The 22771-nt window shown below is 32.8% G+C and overlaps 1 protein-coding gene across 5 annotated transcripts in view; it reads left to right on the top strand.

The window, feature by feature from the left end:
- Positions 1 to 22771, top strand: part of LOC106624016 (uncharacterized) — a 216977-nt gene that overhangs the window by 180269 nt on the left and 13937 nt on the right. For all 5 annotated transcript variants that reach the window (XM_070113099.1, XM_070113097.1, XM_070113100.1 and 2 more), the window contains 5 exons: positions 849 to 953; positions 1018 to 1161; positions 8079 to 8183; positions 8248 to 8391; positions 8461 to 8572. In XM_070113099.1, coding sequence (XP_069969200.1) covers positions 849 to 953; positions 1018 to 1161; positions 8079 to 8183; positions 8248 to 8391; positions 8461 to 8572 — 610 coding nt within the window. The remainder of the gene's footprint in view (positions 1 to 848; positions 954 to 1017; positions 1162 to 8078; positions 8184 to 8247; positions 8392 to 8460; positions 8573 to 22771) is intronic.

Genomic DNA, 22771 nt, shown 5'->3' with positions numbered 1-22771 from the left:
TTCTGTGATTTTGATAATTTCTTTGCATACCAATTTTAATGCAGTATGAATGGCAAAGCAGTTACACCTATTTAATGGTTTATTAATATGAACGGACGATATTACAACGTATTTTAGATTTTTCACTTCTATTTCTGAAAGATTGGGAAAAGGTTCAAATTGTTTTTATTTTATTTTTTTCCGTTTTGGTTGGGGGACAGATGCCAGCAAGGCGAATCTGTTATCTCTGAGATTGGGGTCTGGGGGCCATTGTTTCTTATGTTCCAAACTATAAATTAATCAAACTACAAAAAAATATTTCTGAAAAAACATTTCCTGAGAAATAACGTAGACAGCTAGTATATTAATAAAATTGATTAGGTATGCCTTGTAATATAAGATACCAAATATTATATAATTGTAATATATTCGCAGTTTCTACAAATAATGAATGTTCAATTGTTGAATATAAAGTTTTGTGAATACCTAAAAGAATTTCCAAGGCTTTGATCCTTGAAAATTTCGGAATAATAATAAAATCGTACTTAGCCCTTCCTTCGTTATTAATATAATACAAAGATTTTCCAACACCTGAAAATATACTCCCGAGTTTAGTAGCTACAATACTTACAAAAAAGAAATATGTTAATAATAATAGGTTTTTTGTATTTATTGAGAATAAGAGCATTGATATATCAGTTCTTATTTCGTTTCGTAAAATTGATTGTTTCGTTAAAACTAATTGAAAAATTTTATTTGGTAAAATTGGAACGTGTGACATGTTAAAAATTTGTTAAATGTCCATCAATAACTTCGCTCCGATAATGGACTATTATCAATATAATGAAAGTTTATTTGTATTATTTAAGGAAAAGACGTTATTGCGGACCCATCACTACCTTCGTTCAGTAGATGACCGGAAAAAGTTAGTTAACTTGTTGGCAAGCCTCATGTGTTTTTCTAGAATACCACCGGTTAGTTATCGATTAAATTTACCATCTTATTTTCAAATGATATATGTACAAATATATTCCTCAGAAAGTACGAGCTAGGCTAACACCAGTAATTAAATTATCATTCGTGGGTCCTGGAAGGAAAATAATAAAGGAAGGCGATCCACCTTCCACGGTGTATTTTATACTGAGTGGAGAAGTGGAGCTATACAAAAGAGTTTATGATCGGGTTAGTATAACAAATAATTCTCCAACGCTAAGTTCTTCTTTAAATTATATTAAGATTTATCTTTATCAGACAAAACACATATATGTGGATAAATTAGAATCTATTAGCGGGCCAGGAGACTGTCTTGGAGATATTGAAATGATTGAAGAGTGTGATAGATTAAATACATATATTTCTCGCAGTAAGTGATAAGATTTTGAGGGATTTTAATATTGTAAAAGGTGATCTATTTCGAGGTTCCCTACTTTTTTAAAGAAAAAACGCAGAAAATTCAAATTTAATTAGGAATGTTTATTATCATTCGAAAGAACATTCTTTGGTATTTATTTTCTGAAGATTTTTCAAATTTTGGTCGCGGCTACATATCAGATGATATATTCGTTGAGTCCAATTTTCGATGACTCGTTCTAACATTTCGACTTGTAACTGGCGAATGACACGCGTGATGTTTTGCTCCATGGCCTCAATTGAAGCGGGATTGTCCGCATAGACTTAAGATTTTATATATCCCCACAGGAAAAAGTCTAACGGTGTGATATCACACGATTTTGGTGGCCAATCGACCGGCCCAAAATGTGAAATTATCTGCTCACCGAAGTGTTCTCTCAATAAATTTATTGATGGATGCGATGTGTGGGAAGTGGCGCCGTATTGTTGAAACCAAATGTCGCCAAGATCACGAGATTTAATGTCAGGCATCAAATAGTCGGTTATCATGGCGCGATAATGGTCGCCATTGACGGTTACGTTCTCAACGGCATTGTATTTGAAGAAATATAGAAAGATCGCGACGTAAAATGCGCCAAGTCGTTCCATGCGTCAGTCCGAATTGCTGCGAATGGCGCCGAATCGACTTACCACGGTCTTCTAATGAATGCTGAGTTTAAAGAAGGGTAATGGTGTTGCGAATAGTACGATCAGCAGGCCGATCATGTTAACCATAAGTTAGGCGAAGCGCGCGAAACACATTCTTTACAGAACGTGAATTATCATAATAAAGTTGAACGATTTGTCAAACAATACAAGTACTTAACAACAAAAAACAACAATGACATGATAGCTTGACACGACTCACACGTGATCTGTAAAAAAGGCTGATGAAAAAAGTACCTCTGCTTGGATCACCCGATAAATATGTAATTTAAATTAAAGTAAGGAACGGCTATATACTCGTTTGACATTTCTTTATATATTTTATTAATTAGAAGTAGGAACTGTTGCCTCAGTTATTTACTGACAAATCCATTTATTACATAAACTTCAATTATATATCTTACATATTGACCGATATTTTCGATAAAAAGGGAACTATAGGTACTGGGGTTCACATATTCAGTACCTAGTACTTTAAAAGCATTATTCACGCCAAGTTTTACCCCGATACCGTTATTGTTGCTTGATTTGCATAGTGGAAAGTGAAAGAATCAGATGGAATTTAAAATGGTGTTATATGGGGAAAAGGCGTGGTTGTAAACCAATTTCGCCCATTTTCGCACTGAATGTTATGTAATGAATGTGGTTGAAATCTGTTAAGCAGATCCCAAGATATGGGGTTTTTCCTAAAAGTGGGCGGTGTCACGGAACATTTTGACAATCGGCACACCATGAACCTTCTTTATGATATACGTTCTCTGCTCGAGAGTTGCACTAAAAAATTAAAATGACACGAATAATAGTCACTGCTACGATCGAGAATGTTTTTTATCCCTACTCCGTAATATTTGCTGATTCAAAAACAGAGATCGTATATTATAGAGAAGCTTCAATTGCGGACCAGCGTGTGAATTGTCAAAACCTAACAAGATTTTATTAGTGAATTTCACCACATCTGGCTCAGAAGGAGAAATTTTAACAGTAGCGAGTGAACAGAGCTGAGAATTCAATGAAAATTACGCTCAGAGACTTGATTTGATATTACAGCTGCATGTTGGCTTTTTAGCTTATATTTTTATACGTTTATTTGCATATCATCATATTTATTGATATGAATATCATTTTACGAATTTTTATGAATGCATGAAAAACTGATAAGATCTATTAAATTATGGAATTTCGAAATAAAATTTATAGTCAATTTGGGCATTTAATAATATTATATTATATAGTTTTTACATAATATGAATTCCTATATAATTGTATATCTTTTATCATATTAATCTTATATAGTCATATGTACGTTTATCTGAACATGCGCATTTGATTGTACGAATTCAGAAATTCAATGATATACGTTCTCTGTCAGAAATGATAACGGGAGACATCTGGCGGGGATAACTGATTGATTGATAGAACTATAAATGAAAATTATAGTATACTATTGTACAATTATTATATTCGATTTCTTAATTTGAAGCTGAGTTATAGCACCTTATACGTTTTCGTTTAATGGTCTTTTATGGTTGTAGCAATAGTGCGATTTCGCTCATTTCCAACACCAACCTTTGCAGAGTGCCAAGTGGCATCAGGACATTACAATTTTTCCCAAGTTTAATCTTTAGTACAATGTTGCAAGTTATTATCAGTTTTACATTAACTGTAATCAAGATCACGTCATCTGGGTCCCCATTGTCCACTTGATCTTTGTGTTATATCAATGTTAATTGCACAAGTCGTACCCCACAGTTGAATACTGTGCATCCAAATCGGCGTTATTACCCCGTTGTATTATATATTGTAGTTGTAGTGTAAAATGTATCCCCTAAACGACTTTTTTAAATTTTAGTTTTAAAAATAATTTTGTTAAAATTAAAATTTTAAGTACTTTTAATTAAAATTTTTTTTTTGAATCAACCGTTAAAGATAAGTTAGTGAAATTTTTAAGATTTATAGTTTAATATTTATTGTGAATAATATATTAATAATTAAAACTAATCTTATATTATGATATTGTTAATTAACTTTATAATTAATAACAGAAAATTTCGATGATTTATCGGTAAATATGTGAAGTTTCTTTTTACCAGTTATATGCTATATTTGACGTGATCTCAGTCCCGTTTTACAATCGGTATTGTGAAGTTGATTAGTTAGAATTAATTTTAGTGAAATAATATATCGTTTCATCACTGCCACGGCCACAAAACGCCACTAATCGAAAACAAATAAATTGCCATAACTAAGCTCCACAATAAGATATAAGACTGTTATTTGGTATACAGGATCACTATAGAAACATGCATCTGCAGTTAAAGTTTTTTTAAAGTGGGCGTGGTCCCATCCTCTAATAAGTTTAATGTGCCTATCTCCAAAACCGCTAAAGCTATAACAACCAGATTCATGGAAGAATTTGTTTAGCACCTTTATCTACAGTGTGAAAATGGGTAAGATCGGGTGACCGTCCACTCTCCATATAACGGTACTGTTAAAAGCTACTAAGAGCGCGATTAATCAAGCAATAAACACGCCAGAGACATTAAATTTTCTCTCTGATATGACATTAGATGATTTTATAGGAACCGCTTGACGGAGGGCAGAGAATGTTGATGAGTAGAGAAGGAGCAAATGTTAGCAGTACTAAAATGTTAATTGCTAAGAAGGAACATCGAAAACGCGCAAGTTCGAAAATAAAATGTCACCACAGCTGTCAATTTACGCAACGAACTACACCACTCTATAAGCAAAATGTATATACATACATATGCGCAGATGTTCTTTGATATGCGCATAAACAAAAATTGAAATAATAAAAATGAAAGTAATTGACTTCCGACAAGAAAATATAAATAATGAGGGAAATAATATGAAAATAGAATTAAAATATCATTTAATAAAAAAGGAATATAAAAATAAAAAAAGAGTATAAAAAAATATCTGATAGGATTTGAACTTAGGCAAAATATTTCACATTGCAATAAAGAAGTCTGCTATACAAGCAGCACCACAGACAATATTCAAGCTCTTGGGTTTAATCTGTGAATTCAAACAGCTATTATTGTTTACTTGCTTCAAATGTTCATATGTCCATATGTGAATATTCTTGAAATTGCCTTCTTTCATTCGCATGTCCAAATATATTTGCATATATGTATACATATGTACATATGTATGTCCCTCAATATGTCTTTCGCAAAAAATCAAACATTCGCGCAAGTGACAAAAAAACGTAGACGCACCAGCATCGGCCAATAATATTCAAGCAAACTCGCGGCTTATTTTCTAAGTATTTTATATTACAACGACAACAAATTCATTCATAAGGAACGTGCGCTGCTTCAAAGCAAAGTGCGTTCGTTCATAACTCTGCGCCGCGCTATTTTTTCTGTGCGCCTGGTAAACTACATTTGGTTTTCATATAGAATTCCTACGCATATGCGAAATAAATGAATGAAATTGAGTAAAACGAGAAAAATTCAATTTTACAATTTGACAGCCACCACTGAAAATCCTACCATCCCCCTCGCATTTGTATGTCAACAAGCTGCTTCCTCACAACATTTGCTAAAAATCAGAAATTGAAGAATTTGTCTGATGTTCACTTCAGAAAGGAGAATTGGCAACATGACCTATTCGAGTTTAAATAATATTTATATTTTTTCATATTATGCACTATTTATGGCATTAAATTATAAAATTTATATCAAATTGACATTCATATGAAATCATTAACTACTTCTATATATTCTAAGCACAGTCCATATAGTACTCCTCCTACCTCGATATAGGAATGACTTCAACTATTTTCCAACTTTGAGGATATACTCGTCTGAAGGTATTTTCTTGTAACGATTTACTATTCCTTTTTTTAACGTTTTGTGGGATGTTTCTTAACATGGCATAGGCAATCCTGTCTAAACCAGGTGTTTTACCTCTGGAGTTGGATATCGCGTCCTCAAACTTGTCAGTGCTTATATTTGATTCTAAATTTAGCGCTGAATTACTAAGATTATCGTTAGGTAAGAGGTTATGGCTCAGATATTTTCGCTTTTCAGTCACGAACTGTTTGGTAGAAGTAAAGTCACTAGAATATGAGCCCTCCACTAGGATATTCAGGTCGTTTGTTAATCCAGATTGGGTGTTTAAGTAATTGATTGTAGTAATAGGTTTTTTTTAGGGTCTTAACATATATCTCGCCAAACATGTTGAAGAGAGTTTGTGGAGTTGATATTTTCAGTAAATTCTATAACACAAAGTTTTTTGCCTTTTTGGTTTGTCATTTAAAAAAAACATTATCGCGTTTATATATAATATTAAGAGGTCAGAAGGTTGCGTGTTTTTTTGTATTTATACCAGCTTTTCCGTTTTGTGATCTAAGGTTTGCTAACTCACTATTCCACCATGGTTCATTTCGGAGTTGATATGTATTTTTAGTTTGAGGTATGGTGTGCAAAAGAACGTTTTATTTTTCGTACAAGTGCAGAATTATTAGAAACACTGAGTTTGTTGGATATTGATGAGCAGAAATCTTTTTTCAAATTATCCTAATTGGCTTTATTTATTAGAAAAATAGGTTTAAACTTTTTTATAGACTTGTCTGGGTGAAGTCCGATATCTATCATGAAAGTGAAGGGATCACTACCATGGAGGTCACTAAGGACCTTTCAAGAACATAATGGAAACATTTTAGTGAAACATATTGTGACATCTAGATGAGTGAGTGATTGATGAGTAGAGAAGTGTATAGTACTGCCATCGTTTAAAACTATGAGATTGCTGTCTTAAATTTTTGGCTCCATGAGTTAAAATCCCCCAACCAAACTAAAGGATTTTGGGATTTTATTAAAATATGTAAAATGTCTTAGCTAGAGAAATTTTGTTTAAGTGGGATCTAGGTATTATTTATTATTATTTTTGGATTAATTAGTTGGCTTACGATAAGAAAGGACGACGACCAACAATTGGTAGACTTTGATTTCTATATATGTTTATTGCTGCTCCATTTTACTTTTGTTTTGTATTTTAAAATATCTTTGGATTGCATAGGATTTGACAAACATGGTCTAACCTTAACTGAATGCCATGTGACATCTATGTGATTGGGTAGTTGGTACTAGTCAAAAGTATGAATGTAAGAATGAACTTTTCGGCGGTTGATTTGTCTTTTAGTAATAGGCACAGACTTCCGTCGCATAATTCTGTGATTTTGATAATTTCTTTGCATACCAATTTTAATGCAGTATGAATGGCAAAGCAGTTACACCTATTTAATGGTTTATTAATATGAACGGACGATATTACAACGTATTTTAGATTTTTCACTTCTATTTCTGAAAGATTGGGAAAAGGTTCAAATTGTTTTTATTTTATTTTTTTCCGTTTTGGTTGGGGGACAGATGCCAGCAAGGCGAATCTGTTATCTCTGAGATTGGGGTCTGGGGGCCATTGTTTCTTATGTTCCAAACTATAAATTAATCAAACTACAAAAAAATATTTCTGAAAAAACATTTCCTGAGAAATAACGTAGACAGCTAGTATATTAATAAAATTGATTAGGTATGCCTTGTAATATAAGATACCAAATATTATATAATTGTAATATATTCGCAGTTTCTACAAATAATGAATGTTCAATTGTTGAATATAAAGTTTTGTGAATACCTAAAAGAATTTCCAAGGCTTTGATCCTTGAAAATTTCGGAATAATAATAAAATCGTACTTAGCCCTTCCTTCGTTATTAATATAATACAAAGATTTTCCAACACCTGAAAATATACTCCCGAGTTTAGTAGCTACAATACTTACAAAAAAGAAATATGTTAATAATAATAGGTTTTTTGTATTTATTGAGAATAAGAGCATTGATATATCAGTTCTTATTTCGTTTCGTAAAATTGATTGTTTCGTTAAAACTAATTTAAAAATTTTATTTGGTAAAATTGGAACGTGTGACATGTTAAAAATTTGTTAAATGTCCATCAATAACTTCGCTCCGATAATGGACTATTATCAATATAATGAAAGTTTATTTGTATTATTTAAGGAAAAGACGTTATTGCGGACCCATCACTACCTTCGTTCAGTAGATGACCGGAAAAAGTTAGTTAACTTGTTGGCAAGCCTCATGTGTTTTTCTAGAATACCACCGGTTAGTTATCGATTAAATTTACCATCTTATTTTCAAATGATATATGTACAAATATATTCCTCAGAAAGTACGAGCTAGGCTAACACCAGTAATTAAATTATCATTCGTGGGTCCTGGAAGGAAAATAATAAAGGAAGGCGATCCACCTTCCACGGTGTATTTTATACTGAGTGGAGAAGTGGAGCTATACAAAAGAGTTTATGATCGGGTTAGTATAACAAATAATTCTCCAACGCTAAGTTCTTCTTTAAATTATATTAAGATTTATCTTTATCAGACAAAACACATATATGTGGATAAATTAGAATCTATTAGCGGGCCAGGAGACTGTCTTGGAGATATTGAAATGATTGAAGAGTGTGATAGATTAAATACATATATTTCTCGCAGTAAGTGATAAGATTTTGAGGGATTTTAATATTGTAAAAGGTGATCTATTTCGAGGTTCCCTACTTTTTTAAAGAAAAAACGCAGAAAATTCAAATTTAATTAGGATTGTTTATTATCATTCGAAAGAACATTCTTTGGTATTTATTTTCTGAAGATTTTTCAAATTTTGGTCGCGGCTACATATCAGATGATATATTCGTTGAGTCCAATTTTCGATGACTCGTTCTAACATTTCGACTTGTAACTGGCGAATGACACGCGTGATGTTTTGCTCCATGGCCTCAATTGAAGCGGGATTGTCCGCATAGACTTAAGATTTTATATATCCCCACAGGAAAAAGTCTAACGGTGTGATATCACACGATTTTGGTGGCCAATCGACCGGCCCAAAATGTGAAATTATCTGCTCACCGAAGTGTTCTCTCAATAAATTTATTGATGGATGCGATGTGTGGGAAGTGGCGCCGTATTGTTGAAACCAAATGTCGCCAAGATCACGAGATTTAATGTCAGGCATCAAATAGTCGGTTATCATGGCGCGATAATGGTCGCCATTGACGGTTACGTTCTCAACGGCATTGTATTTGAAGAAATATAGAAAGATCGCGACGTAAAATGCGCCAAGTCGTTCCATGCGTCAGTCCGAATTGCTGCGAATGGCGCCGAATCGACTTACCACGGTCTTCTAATGAATGCTGAGTTTAAAGAAGGGTAATGGTGTTGCGAATAGTACGATCAGCAGGCCGATCATGTTAACCATAAGTTAGGCGAAGCGCGCGAAACACATTCTTTACAGAACGTGAATTATCATAATAAAGTTGAACGATTTGTCAAACAATACAAGTACTTAACAACAAAAAACAACAATGACATGATAGCTTGACACGACTCACACGTGATCTGTAAAAAAGGCTGATGAAAAAAGTACCTCTGCTTGGATCACCCGATAAATATGTAATTTAAATTAAAGTAAGGAACGGCTATATACTCGTTTGACATTTCTTTATATATTTTATTAAGTAGAAGTAGGAACTGTTGCCTCAGTTATTTACTGACAAATCCATTTATTACATAAACTTCAATTATATATCTTACATATTGACCGATATTTTCGATAAAAAGGGAACTATAGGTACTGGGGTTCACATATTCAGTACCTAGTACTTTAAAAGCATTATTCACGCCAAGTTTTACCCCGATACCGTTATTGTTGCTTGATTTGCATAGTGGAAAGTGAAAGAATCAGATGGAATTTAAAATGGTGTTATATGGGGAAAAGGCGTGGTTGTAAACCAATTTCGCCCATTTTCGCACTGAATGTTATGTAATGAATGTGGTTGAAATCTGTTAAGCAGATCCCAAGATATGGGGTTTTTCCTAAAAGTGGGCGGTGTCACGGAACATTTTGACAATCGGCACACCATGAACCTTCTTTATGATATACGTTCTCTGCTCGAGAGTTGCACTAAAAAATTAAAATGACACGAATAATAGTCACTGCTACGATCGAGAATGTTTTTTATCCCTACTCCGTAATATTTGCTGATTCAAAAACAGAGATCGTATATTATAGAGGAGCTTCAATTGCGGACCAGCGTGTGAATTGTCAAAACCTAACAAGATTTTATTAGTGAATTTCACCACATCTGGCTCAGAAGGAGAAATTTTAACAGTAGCGAGTGAACAGAGCTGAGAATTCAATGAAAATTACGCTCAGAGACTTGATTTGATATTACAGCTGCATGTTGGCTTTTTAGCTTATATTTTTATACGTTTATTTGCATATCATCATATTTATTGATATGAATATCATTTTACGAATTTTTATGAATGCATGAAAAACTGATAAGATCTATTAAATTATGGAATTTCGAAATAATATTTATAGTCAATTTGGGCATTTAATAATATTATATTATATAGTTTTTACATAATATGAATTCCTATATAATTGTATATCTTTTATCATATTAATCTTATATAGTCATATGTACGTTTATCTGAACATGCGCATTTGATTGTACGAATTCAGAAATTCAATGATATACGTTCTCTGTCAGAAATGATAACGGGAGACATCTGGCGGGGATAACTGATTGATTGATAGAACTATAAATGAAAATTATAGTATACTATTGTACAATTATTATATTCGATTTCTTAATTTGAAGCTGAGTTATAGCAGAGAATGTTTATGAATAGAGAAGGAGCAAATGTTAAATGAAAACTTTTTGAGTACTAATTTGTAATTCCACATGAAGGAACATCGAAAAATATAACTTCGAAAAAGAAAAATACACCACACAATATGCGAAATGCTATAAATAGACACAACGAATATTCCTATATGAAAAAACGTTGCGCATACCTATTTAGATTTATGTTTTCAATTTCTATGATATGACAAATTTATAATTATGAAAAGCCTTCTGAATTAAAAATCTGTATTACCGGTAAAAACCCCAGATTTCATAATAAAATAAACATTTAGTAGGCTATTTTTCCAACTTATGTATGTGCGTTATGTGAGCAATTGCTTATTAAACAAAGAATAACAATAAAACGGTGGCTAAGCGGCCACATTTCCACTTTTGTGGTGGCTGAGGTCGTAAGCGGGAAGGGGTTAAGCACAATTCGAATACGAACCTATACGTTCGAATCCTAAAACTCATGAAACTGAAATTTTATTTAATTTTTATTTTATTAATTGGAATCTAAGCATATCATAATTCAATTACTTTAATAGCATATTTAACTTCCTGAGATAATTAAAATATTTCAGGAAAATATGTTCATATGTTTGGGTTTATTGCATATTCCTTTATTTATGCGTATTTACACAAATGTGATAATCACACATACATTCTTAAACACACGTACGCTGATGCTTGCTTCTTCTTGCCCCGCACAAGCAATGACTTTTGTCTACACTTTTTGCTTTTTGCGAGTTGAACGATCGCAGGCAAGGAGGGATTGAGGCGCACTGCCAAATAATTATTTCAGATATATTTTTATTAATCGAATTTATTTTAAAAACGATTATAAGTATGAATATATGTGTATTTATATTTTTACGTATATTAATATTATAATTCGAAAATAAGTAATTTATGCATCAGTATTTTTCAATTCAAATTAAGCAGCATATTAATATACTATGAGCCCTCAGTTGAAACGCCTTTGTGTATGGTGGCAAGCCAACGAAATAACGGCGAGTTCGCGCGGACATTGTGTTGTTGAAAAAAACCAAATGACGATTTTGTCGACAAACATACATATATACCTATGAGCTCGCATACATATTGACGCCGAATTTTGCGCATCGTGGCGGAGTTGACAAAATTTGTTTCAATCCACAATTTTACGACAATGTCGATCGGCTATGTTGTCTCGTTTGTCCTTTTTGCAGGGCTTTGCTGTTGAAAATTGACTTATGCTCTTTTGAAATATTGCGATTACCGATTGGGCTGCATTTTCATAGCGTCGTATTTAGATAAAATGGGCTAAATCGACAAACTATGAAATAATGATAATAAGTAAACATATAAAAGTACTATATGGACTGTGCTTAGAATATATAGAAGTAGTTAATGATTTCATATGAATGGCAATTTAATATAAATTTTGTAATTTAATGCCTTAAATAGTGCATAATATGCATAAATATAAATATTATTTAAACTCGCTCAGAGGTCATGTTGCCAATTCTCCTTTTTGAAGGGAACATCAGACAAATTCTTCAATTTCTGATTTTTAGCAAATGTTGTGAGGAAGCAGCTTGTGGGCAACATACAAACGCGAGGGGGATGGTAGGATTTTCAGTGATACAAATTGTAAAATTGAAATTTTGCTGATTCTTCAATTTTACTGAAGACATTCAAATTCAATTTCATTCATTTTTATTTTCGCGCATTTGCGGTAGGAATTCTATATGAAAACCAAATGTGGTTTACCAGGCGCACAGAAAAAATAGCGCGGCGCAGAGTTATGAACGAACGCACTTTGCTTTGAAGCAGCGCACGTTCCTTATGAATGAATTTGTTGTCGTTGTAATATGAAATACTTAGAAAATAAGCCGCGAGTTCGCTTGAATATTATTGGCCGATGATGGTGCGTCTACGTTTTTTTGTCACTTGCGCGAATGTTTGATTTTTTGCGAAAGACATATTGAGGTACATACATATGTACATATGTGTACATATATGCAAATATATTTGGACATGCGAATGAAGGAAGGCAATTTCAAGAATATTCACATATAGACATATAAACATTGAAGCAAGTAAACAACAATAGCTGTTTGAGTTCACAGATTAGACAAATATGTTCTAATATCATCTATGGTGATGCTTGTATAGCACACTTCCTTATTGCAATGAAATGTTTTGCCTAAGTTCAAATCCTATCATATTTTTATATATTATACTATTTTTTATTTTTATAACTCTTTTTTATTAAATGATATTTGAATTCTATTTTAGTATTATTTCCTTCATTATTTATATTTTCTTTTCATAAGTCAATTATTTTCCTTTTTATTATTTTAAGTTTTGTTTATGCGCATATCAAAGAACATCTGTGCATATGTATGTGTATACATTTTGCTTATAGAGTGGTGTAGTTCGTTTCGTACCCTGATAGTTGTGGTGAAATTTTATTTTCCAATTTGCGCGTTTTCGATGTTCCTCCATCGTAATTAACATTTTAGTACTGCTAACGTTTGCTCCTTCTCTATTCATCAACATTCTCTGGTTATAGCACCTTATACGTTTTCGTTTAATGGTCTTTTATGGTTGTAGCAATAGTGCGATTTCGCTCATTTCCAACACCAACCTTTGCAGAGTGCCAAGTGGCATCAGGACATTACAATTTTTCCCAAGTTTAATCTTTAGTACAATGTTGCAAGTTATTATCAGTTTTACATTAACTGTAATCAAGATCACGTCATCTGGTTCCCCATTGTCCACTTAATCTTTGTGTTATATCAATGTTAATTGCACAAGTCGTACCCCACAGTTGAATACTGTGCATCCAAATCGGCGTTATTACCCCGTTGTATTATATATTGTAGTTGTAGTGTAAAATGTATCCCCTAAACGACTTTTTTAAATTTTAGTTTTAAAAATAATTTTGTTAAAATTAAAATTTTAAGTACTTTTAATTAAAAATTTTTTTTTGAATCAACCGTTAAAGATAAGTTAGTGAAATTTTTAAGATTTATAGTTTAATATTTATTGTGAATAATATATTAATAATTAAAACTAATCTTATATTATGATATTGTTAATTAACTTTATAATTAATAACAGAAAATTTCGATGATTTATCGGTAAATATGTGAAGTTTCTTTTTACCAGTTATATGCTATATTTGACGTGATCTCAGTCCCGTTTTACAATCGGTATTGTGAAGTTGATTAGTTAGAATTAATTTTAGTGAAATAATATATCGTTTCATCACTGCCACGGCCACAAAACGCCACTAATCGAAAACAAATAAATTGCCATAACTAAGCTCCACAATAAGATATAAGACTGTTATTTGGTATACAGGATCACTATAGAAACATGCATCTGCAGTTAAAGTTTTTTTAAAGTGGGCGTGGTCCCATCCTCTAATAAGTTTAATGTGCCTATCTCCAAAACCGCTAAAGCTATAACAACCAGATTCATGGAAGAATTTGTTTAGCACCTTTATCTACAGTGTGAAAATGGGTAAGATCGGGTGACAGCCACGTCCACTCCCCATATAACGGTACTGTTAAAAGCTACTAAGAGCGCGATTAATCAAGCAATAAACACGCCAGAGACATTAAATTTTCTCTCTGATATGACATTAGATGATTTTATAGGAACCGCTTGACGGAGGGCAGAGAATGTTGATGAGTAGAGAAGGAGCAAATGTTAGCAGTACTAAAATGTTAATTGCTAAGAAGGAACATCGAAAACGCGCAAGTTCGAAAATAAAATGTCACCACAGCTGTCAATTTACGCAACGAACTACACCACTCTATAAGCAAAATGTATATACATACATATGCGCAGATGTTCTTTGATATGCGCATAAACAAAAATTGAAATAATAAAAATGAAAGTAATTGACTTCCGACAAGAAAATATAAATAATGAGGGAAATAATATGAAAATAGAATTAAAATATCATTTAATAAAAAAGGAATATAAAAATAAAAAAAGAGTATAAAAAAATATCTGATAGGATTTGAACTTAGGCAAAATATTTCACATTGCAATAAAGAAGTCTGCTATACAAGCAGCACCACAGACAATATTCAAGCTCTTGGGTTTAATCTGTGAATTCAAACAGCTATTATTGTTTACTTGCTTCAAATGTTCATATGTCCATATGTGAATATTCTTGAAATTGCCTTCTTTCATTCGCATGTCCAAATATATTTGCATATATGTATACATATGTACATATGTATGTCCCTCAATATGTCTTTCGCAAAAAATCAAACATTCGCGCAAGTGACAAAAAAACGTAGACGCACCAGCATCGGCCAATAATATTCAAGCAAACTCGCGGCTTATTTTCTAAGTATTTTATATTACAACGACAACAAATTCATTCATAAGGAACGTGCGCTGCTTCAAAGCAAAGTGCGTTCGTTCATAACTCTGCGCCGCGCTATTTTTTCTGTGCGCCTGGTAAACTACATTTGGTTTTCATATAGAATTCCTACGCATATGCGAAATAAATGAATGAAATTGAGTAAAACGAGAAAAATTCAATTTTACAATTTGACAGCCACCACTGAAAATCCTACCATCCCCCTCGCATTTGTATGTTGCCCACAAGCTGCTTCCTCACAACATTTGCTAAAAATCAGAAATTGAAGAATTTGTCTGATGTTCACTTCAGAAAGGAGAATTGGCAACATGACCTATTCGAGTTTAAATAATATTTATATTTTTTCATATTATGCACTATTTATGGCATTAAATTATAAAATTTATATCAAATTGACATTCATATGAAATCATTAACTACTTCTATATATTCTAAGCACAGTCCATATAGTACTTTTATATGTTTACTTATTATCATTGTTTCATAGTTTTTCGATTTAGCCCATTTTATATTCAAAAGAGCATAAGTCAACTTTCAATAGCAAACCACTGCAAAAAGGACAAACGAGACAACATAGCCGATCGACATTGTCGATTGAAACAAATTTTGTCAACTCCGCGACGATGCGCAAAATTTGGCGTCAATATGTATGCGAGCTCGTTTGTATGTATGTATATAAATATGTATGTTTGTCGGCAAAGTCGTCATTTGGTTTTTTTCAACAACACAATGTCCGCGCGAACTCGCCGTTATTTCGTTGGCTTGCCACCATGCACATAGGCGTGTCAAGTGAGGGCTCATAATATATTGATATGTTGCTTAATTTGTATTGAAAAATACTGATGCATTTATGAATTATTTTCGTAATACAATATATATATATATATATATATATATATATATATACCAATAAATTCATACCTATAATCGTTTTCAAACTGAATTCGATAAATAAAATATATATCTGAAATAATTATGTGGCGGTGCGCCCCAATCCCTCCTTGCCTGCGATCGTTCAACTCGCAAAAAGCAAAAAGCGTAGACAAAAGTCATTGCTTGTGCGGGGCAAGAAGAAGCAAGCATCAGCGTACGTGTATTTAAGAATGTATGTGTGATTATCACATTTGTGTAAATACGCATAATAAGGAAATATTCAATAAACCTAAACATATGAACATATTATATTTTCCTGATATATTTTAATTATCTCAGGAAGTAAAATATGCTATTAAAGAAATTGAATTATGATATGCTTAGACTCCAATTAATAACATAAAAAAATTAAAAAAAATTTAATTTACATCAGTTTTAGGATTCGAACTTATATGCTCGTATTCGGAATGAGCTTAACTCCTTCGCGCTTACGACCTAAGCCACCACAAAAGTGGAAACGCGGCCGCTTAGCCACCGTTTTATTTTTATCCTTTGTTCAATACACAATTGCTCACTTATAAGTTGAAAAACTAGCCTATTAAATGTTTATTTTATTATGAATTCTGGGGTTTTTACCGGTAATACAGATTTTTAATTCAAAAGGTTTTTCATAATTATAAATTTGTCATATCATAGAAATTGAAAACATAAATCTAAATAGGTATGCGCAACGATTTTTCATATAGGAATATTCGTTGTGTCTATTTATAGCATTTCGCATATTGTGTGGTGTATTTTTCTTTTTCGAAGTTATACTTTTCGATGTTCCCTCTTGTGGAATTACAAATTAGTACTCAAAAAGTTTTCATTTAACATTTGCTCCTTCTCTACTCATCAACATTCTCTGACAAAAGTCATTGTTTGTGCGGGGCTAGAAGAAGCAAGCATCAGCGTACGTGTATTTAAGAATGTATGTGTGATTATCACATTTGTGTAAATACGCATAATAAGGAAATATTCAATAAACCTAAACATATGAACATATTTTCCTGATATATTTTAATTATACCAGGAAGGCTATTAAAGAAATGGAATTATGATATGCTTAGACTCCAATTAATAACATAAACAAATGAAAAATAATTTAATTTACATCATTTTTAGGATTCGAACTTATATGCTCGTATTCGGAATGAGCTTAACTCCTTCGCGCTTACGACCTAAGCAACCACAAAAGTGGAAACGCGGCCGCTTAGCCACCGTTTTATTTTTATCCTTTGTTCAATACGCAATTACTCACTTATAAGTTGAAAAACTAGCCTATTAAATGTTTATATAATTATGAATTCTGGGGTTTTTACCGGTAATACAGATTTTTAATTCAGAAGGCTTTTCATAATTATAAATTTGTCATATCATAGAAATTGAAAACATAAATCTAAATAGGTGTGCGCAACGATTTTTCATTTAGGAATATTCGTTGTGTTTATTTAAAGCATTTCGCACATTGCGTGGTGTATTTTTATTTTTCGAAGTTATATTTTTCGATGTTCCCTCATCTGGAACTTCAAATTAGTACTCAAAAAGATTTCATTTAACATTTGCTCCTTCTCTATTCATTAACATTCTCTGGTAATATCAAAGCAAGTCTCTGAGCATAATTTTCATTGAATTCTCAGCTCTGTTCGCTCGCTACTGTTAAAATTTCTCCTTCCGAGCCAGATGTGGTGAAATTCACTAATAAAATCTTGTTAGGTTTTGACAATTCACACGCTGGTCCACAATTGAAGCTTATCTATAATATACGTTCTCTGTCTCGAGTTAATTGAATATTATTTCTTTGTGCTAAAAATATCGATATCACAGACATTAAAATTGCAATCGTTGGGTGATACCAAATTTATCTGTGCTGACCAAAACATTCAATACTTATAATAATGTTGAGTTCCGCAGTTCGATGAAGGCTATCAAATATTGTATATTTGCAAGTTTAAGTTAGCGAATAAAAGAAATGAATTTAGAATTGAAAATACTAATGTAAATGCTCCTCCAATAAATGAAAATGAATTACCAAATTGGTTGGTTTATCAGCTCCCGTGAAGTTGCCTGACGTATCTTCGGTTTCCAAATTCATAAACAAGAGCCCGCAGTTATCCATTTAGTTGCACATCTCGAAAAGGGCCAACGAGTATTCTTCACGAACAAGATTCTTCTATAATAATGCATATACAGTCAGCCCAAGGTAGACTGAGCGCTTTTATCATCGACTGTTGTTGGTTAATGTCATCGGACCATTGTCATTTTAAGATATACGTAAAGAAATGGACAACATTATCCAATGTATAAAGATGCACGTGTCTTGTACTAGGATTGCTAGAAGATGATAATCATTGTGACAGTATGCTTGCTGCAACTGCATTAAATTGCAAGGGACAAAAATTCGTCTACTATAATATTGCACTGATGACATGTTTTTAGATTCGAGCATAAATGTTGTGGAATAATCAGAAAGATTCGATAACTGATGAAATATTGTATCAATATCGTTCACCAAATCGCAGTGCATCTGACTCAATGAACACATACTTATATAAATCGTGAAGTGCAGTATGATACTGTCTTATTAGCAGCGGCATAATGCTTCCTTTCCTCTTTTCTTGGACGCACAAGGTGGAAATACAAAGACATTCTATATTTCATGGTATCGCATTGGCCGTTGCATCATCTGGCATTGCAGCAACTTTATTATATAGAGGCAGAACAACTCATTTAGCATATAAACTGCCATTAAAAACATTCAAAATAACCCAGATGCAATAAAATATCGCGACTGTGGCGTTCAAAAAGAACAACTGGCAGTAAACATGCGCCATCATCAACTAACAAAATACTCTCATCGTCAAGGTATAAGGCAATAATTTTTTTTTCTCGAAAATTAAATTGCATAATACCTCACTTTCTTTCTAAATGACCTTATTAGCACAAATCAAAAATATTATTGCGATCATAACAACCCGTGCCGACTTGATGCCGAACATAAAATATAAAAAGTTTCGAGTTTGAGCTTATTTAGTTAATAAAACACTAATATACTCAAAGCATATTACATACTATTTAATATTATACATAAAAACATTATTCTATAAACTTTCATTTAAAGCAACAACCAATAATTTTCCAACAAATAAACCGTTACAAACTCCTGCATTTCAATTTGAAAATTAATTTTAAAGGATCCCCGACGCTCCTCGCATTTTTCTGTGTGAATTCTTTGCATGGAGGACTAACTTATGGGAAATTCATCAGTATTTTTTCCAAGTGCTTCAATAGTAGCTTCAAGAATATATGTATACGGGGCTCTCATACTTAAGTGCCCAGCGCCAATGATATTAAGTCTGTGCCCGAATCAGATGAGTCTTCTTGCATAGGATCATATGATGATTTGGATGGAGTTGACTCTGCGATAATATAGATCACCGTTTCTCTTTCTCATTAGATCTCAGGCGCCCTTTATTCTTTATCGGTTTTTTTTTGTCCCCTTCACCCTGTCAACTTGGATCGCGTAGTCATTGCAAAAAAATACTTATCTTCATTTGTTCATTAAAGAATGAATATCTAAAATTAAGGTATACTAAATTTTTAGTTCAAACCAAACGGTGAAGTGCAGCTTTATTTATTGGCGCCCGATCAGTGAGTTTAAAAGTGAATATTTCGCTAAAAAGTATCCTTGCAATAAATAAGGAGAAATAAGCAATAAGTACAAATTTACATTATTCCTGTGCCACAATCAACTAACTTGAATTGAGCAGAACATTTAATCAAGTTTGCAAGGTACCAGGACATCAAGGACCTCCAAAGGACAAAGGAGCTCCGCCAAAAATCTCAACAATCAAGTATTCTTTAGAGAAAAAAGTAAACTTTTAATTTTAAGAAAATAAATTGTGGAGTGACAAAATTACATACAAATAGTGAAATGGTAGAGCAACTCATTGCAGCGCAAACAAAAAAGTTTTAAAGTGGAATTAGAACAATTGAGCCTGCAATTAAAAATTTTAAATTAGATATTATAAAATCCTTACTGCAATTTAATGGAAAAAGTTATCTTAGCTGGTGGCAAGAAGCCCATATTACTATTTTATTATGCATTCATGGAAGTAGAAAACAATTCTGTGCACTAACTATCCTCAGGAAATAAATTACACAAGAAGCCAATGATATTCTAACCTATTAGTCGCCTGGACTTTGCTTATGCAGACAAGCGTCCTCTGTAATATATTCCTATAATAAAGTAAAATCACAGTTAACTCTTATGATTAATAAAACCATAAATACCTAGGGAAATAGTTTGAAAATTACTAAGGAATATAACAAAAGACATTGAGATGCGCTTAGGATTTTTGTAACAGAATTGAATTATATTTTAAATGATATTTTAATGGCTTTGAGACCAAAAGATTTACCCAAAGCATTGGCTGAAGTCCAAGAAATAGAATCTAATCGAATCACAACTTCGCATGAAATCAGAGATGCCAGAAATCAAGTGAATAGATATAGAAATGCCCACAATGATATTAGGAATATTCCTAAATAAAATAATTACAATCAACATTCGAATAAATTACGCTTTGACCAGCGTCCCATCCAACAGATCAGCAGTTATAGAAATTTCGGATGGCAAACCCAACCTAATTTAGAACTAATGCAGGTAGATATTTTAGGCCTATATAGGCAACAACTCAACGCCCAACCGAAGCAGACTACTATATCTAACTTCCAAAATAGCTATAATACACTTGAACCAAATCCTAAAAGAGCTTTGAGGTCAGGCATTCGTCATCAACCCCAGACTAAACAACAAAGAATTAATAATATTCAAGATAATGTTTTTTTAGACGAAGCAACCCCATACCTTATATATTCAGGGAAATCCGAGACACAAACATAAAATTAAAAGTAATGCTAGACACAGGAGCAACAAACTGCCTCTGTAAACCAAACATCCTACCCAATAGAGAGTTACTAGAAATTGCGAAGCGCGTAAAAACAATAAATGGTTACACAGCAATTACACACTGTTATAATGCATAGATTTTTAACCACTAAAGGAGATTTTCTGAGATTGAAAATTTAGAAAGTGATATCCTAATAGGAATAAATTCGCTTAGTAAAACGAAAATACAACTAAATTTGAAAATAAGTAATACACTTCTAATAAACGGGAAAAGAGAAAAATTCTATACCTATGATGGATAGAAATGAGCAGGATAACAATGAGCATGGGAACATGGGAAAATACCATAGATACCTCATTATCCTTCAGAACAGACGTAAACGCAGAAATCAGGACTGCTACGAACAGTTCTATCTGGAGTAAGCAATACCCTTACCCACTATCAGCCAACAAATTCGTTAATCAAGAAATAGAAAAATTGTTAAAAAAATATTATAATGGAAATCAAGAGTCCTTATAGCTCCCATATATGGGTGGTTCCAAAAAAAGGAACCAATGAAAACGGTACTCCCAAAATGAGAATGGTATTCGCTTACAAGAAGTTAAACTAAACAAGTAAGGAAGGGCTAAGTTCGGATGTAACCGAACATTTTATACTCTCGCAAAGTCAAATGGTATACTCGTTTTAGATTTCTTTGTGGATCTTGCCGCCTTGTTCTATGTTGACCGATATTGTCGGTAAAAAGTCAACTATAGGCACTGAGGTCCACATATTCAGTACCCAGGGGCTTGAACAGTTTTGGTTCAATTTAGATAATATTTGGTCACAAGGTGGCATACTTTAAACGTATTATTCACTCAAACTTTTACGCCGATATACTTGTAATCATTGTTGCTTGATTTGCATACTGCAAAGTGAAAAAATCAGATGGAATTTGAAATGATGTTATATGGGAAATAGGGCGTGGTTGTAATCCGATTTCGCCTATACATTCATACTATAACAATGAATTATGAAAATATTATGTACCGAATTAGGTTGAAATCGGATAAGTAGATCCCAAGATATGGATTTTCACCTAAAAGTGGGCGGTCCCACGCCCATTATCTAATTTTGAACGCGGTTCCTATTAAGTCATCTCATACCATCCTAGAGATAAAATTTAGTTTCTCTGACTTGTTTAGTGCTTCATTTATCGCGCTTTTAGTAGTTTTTAACAGTACCGTTATATGGGGAGTGGGAGGGGTGGTCACCCGATTTCACCCATTTTCACACCGTAGGTAGAGGTGCTAAATGATAACCAAATAACAGTGTTGTATCTTATTGCGGCAATAGTTATAGCAATTTATTTGTTTTTGATCAATGGGGTTTTGTGGGCGTGGCAGTGGTCCGATTACGCCCATCTGCAATACCAACCGTCTCACGGTACCAAGAACTATGTCTACCAAGTTTCATAAAGATATCTCAATTTTTATCTAATTCGATTAGTTTTAGGTGATACAAACAACCGATAGGTGAACAAAACTATTATACTCTGTAGCAACATGTTGTGAGGGTATAAAAACGAAAAGCTTGTTCAATGAAATGACAAAACAAAATTCTCAAAATATAAGGTTACATAGATAGTTCTCAATGAATATGTTTACTGTCGTGCTCACATTGATACAAAAAATTTGGATTTTATAACGAAACAATATAGGCCGTATATCGAAAATGTGCCTTAATTCAAGAAGGCCACTACAGCAAAATGCCCTATAGTGAGGGTATGAGTGTATACTTGTA

This window comes from Bactrocera oleae, chromosome 2 (genome assembly GCF_042242935.1).
Source record: "Bactrocera oleae isolate idBacOlea1 chromosome 2, idBacOlea1, whole genome shotgun sequence".
NCBI lineage: Eukaryota > Metazoa > Arthropoda > Insecta > Diptera > Tephritidae > Bactrocera > Bactrocera oleae.
Note: the sequence above shows the minus strand (reverse complement) of the source record. Positions and strands in the feature narration are given on the sequence as shown.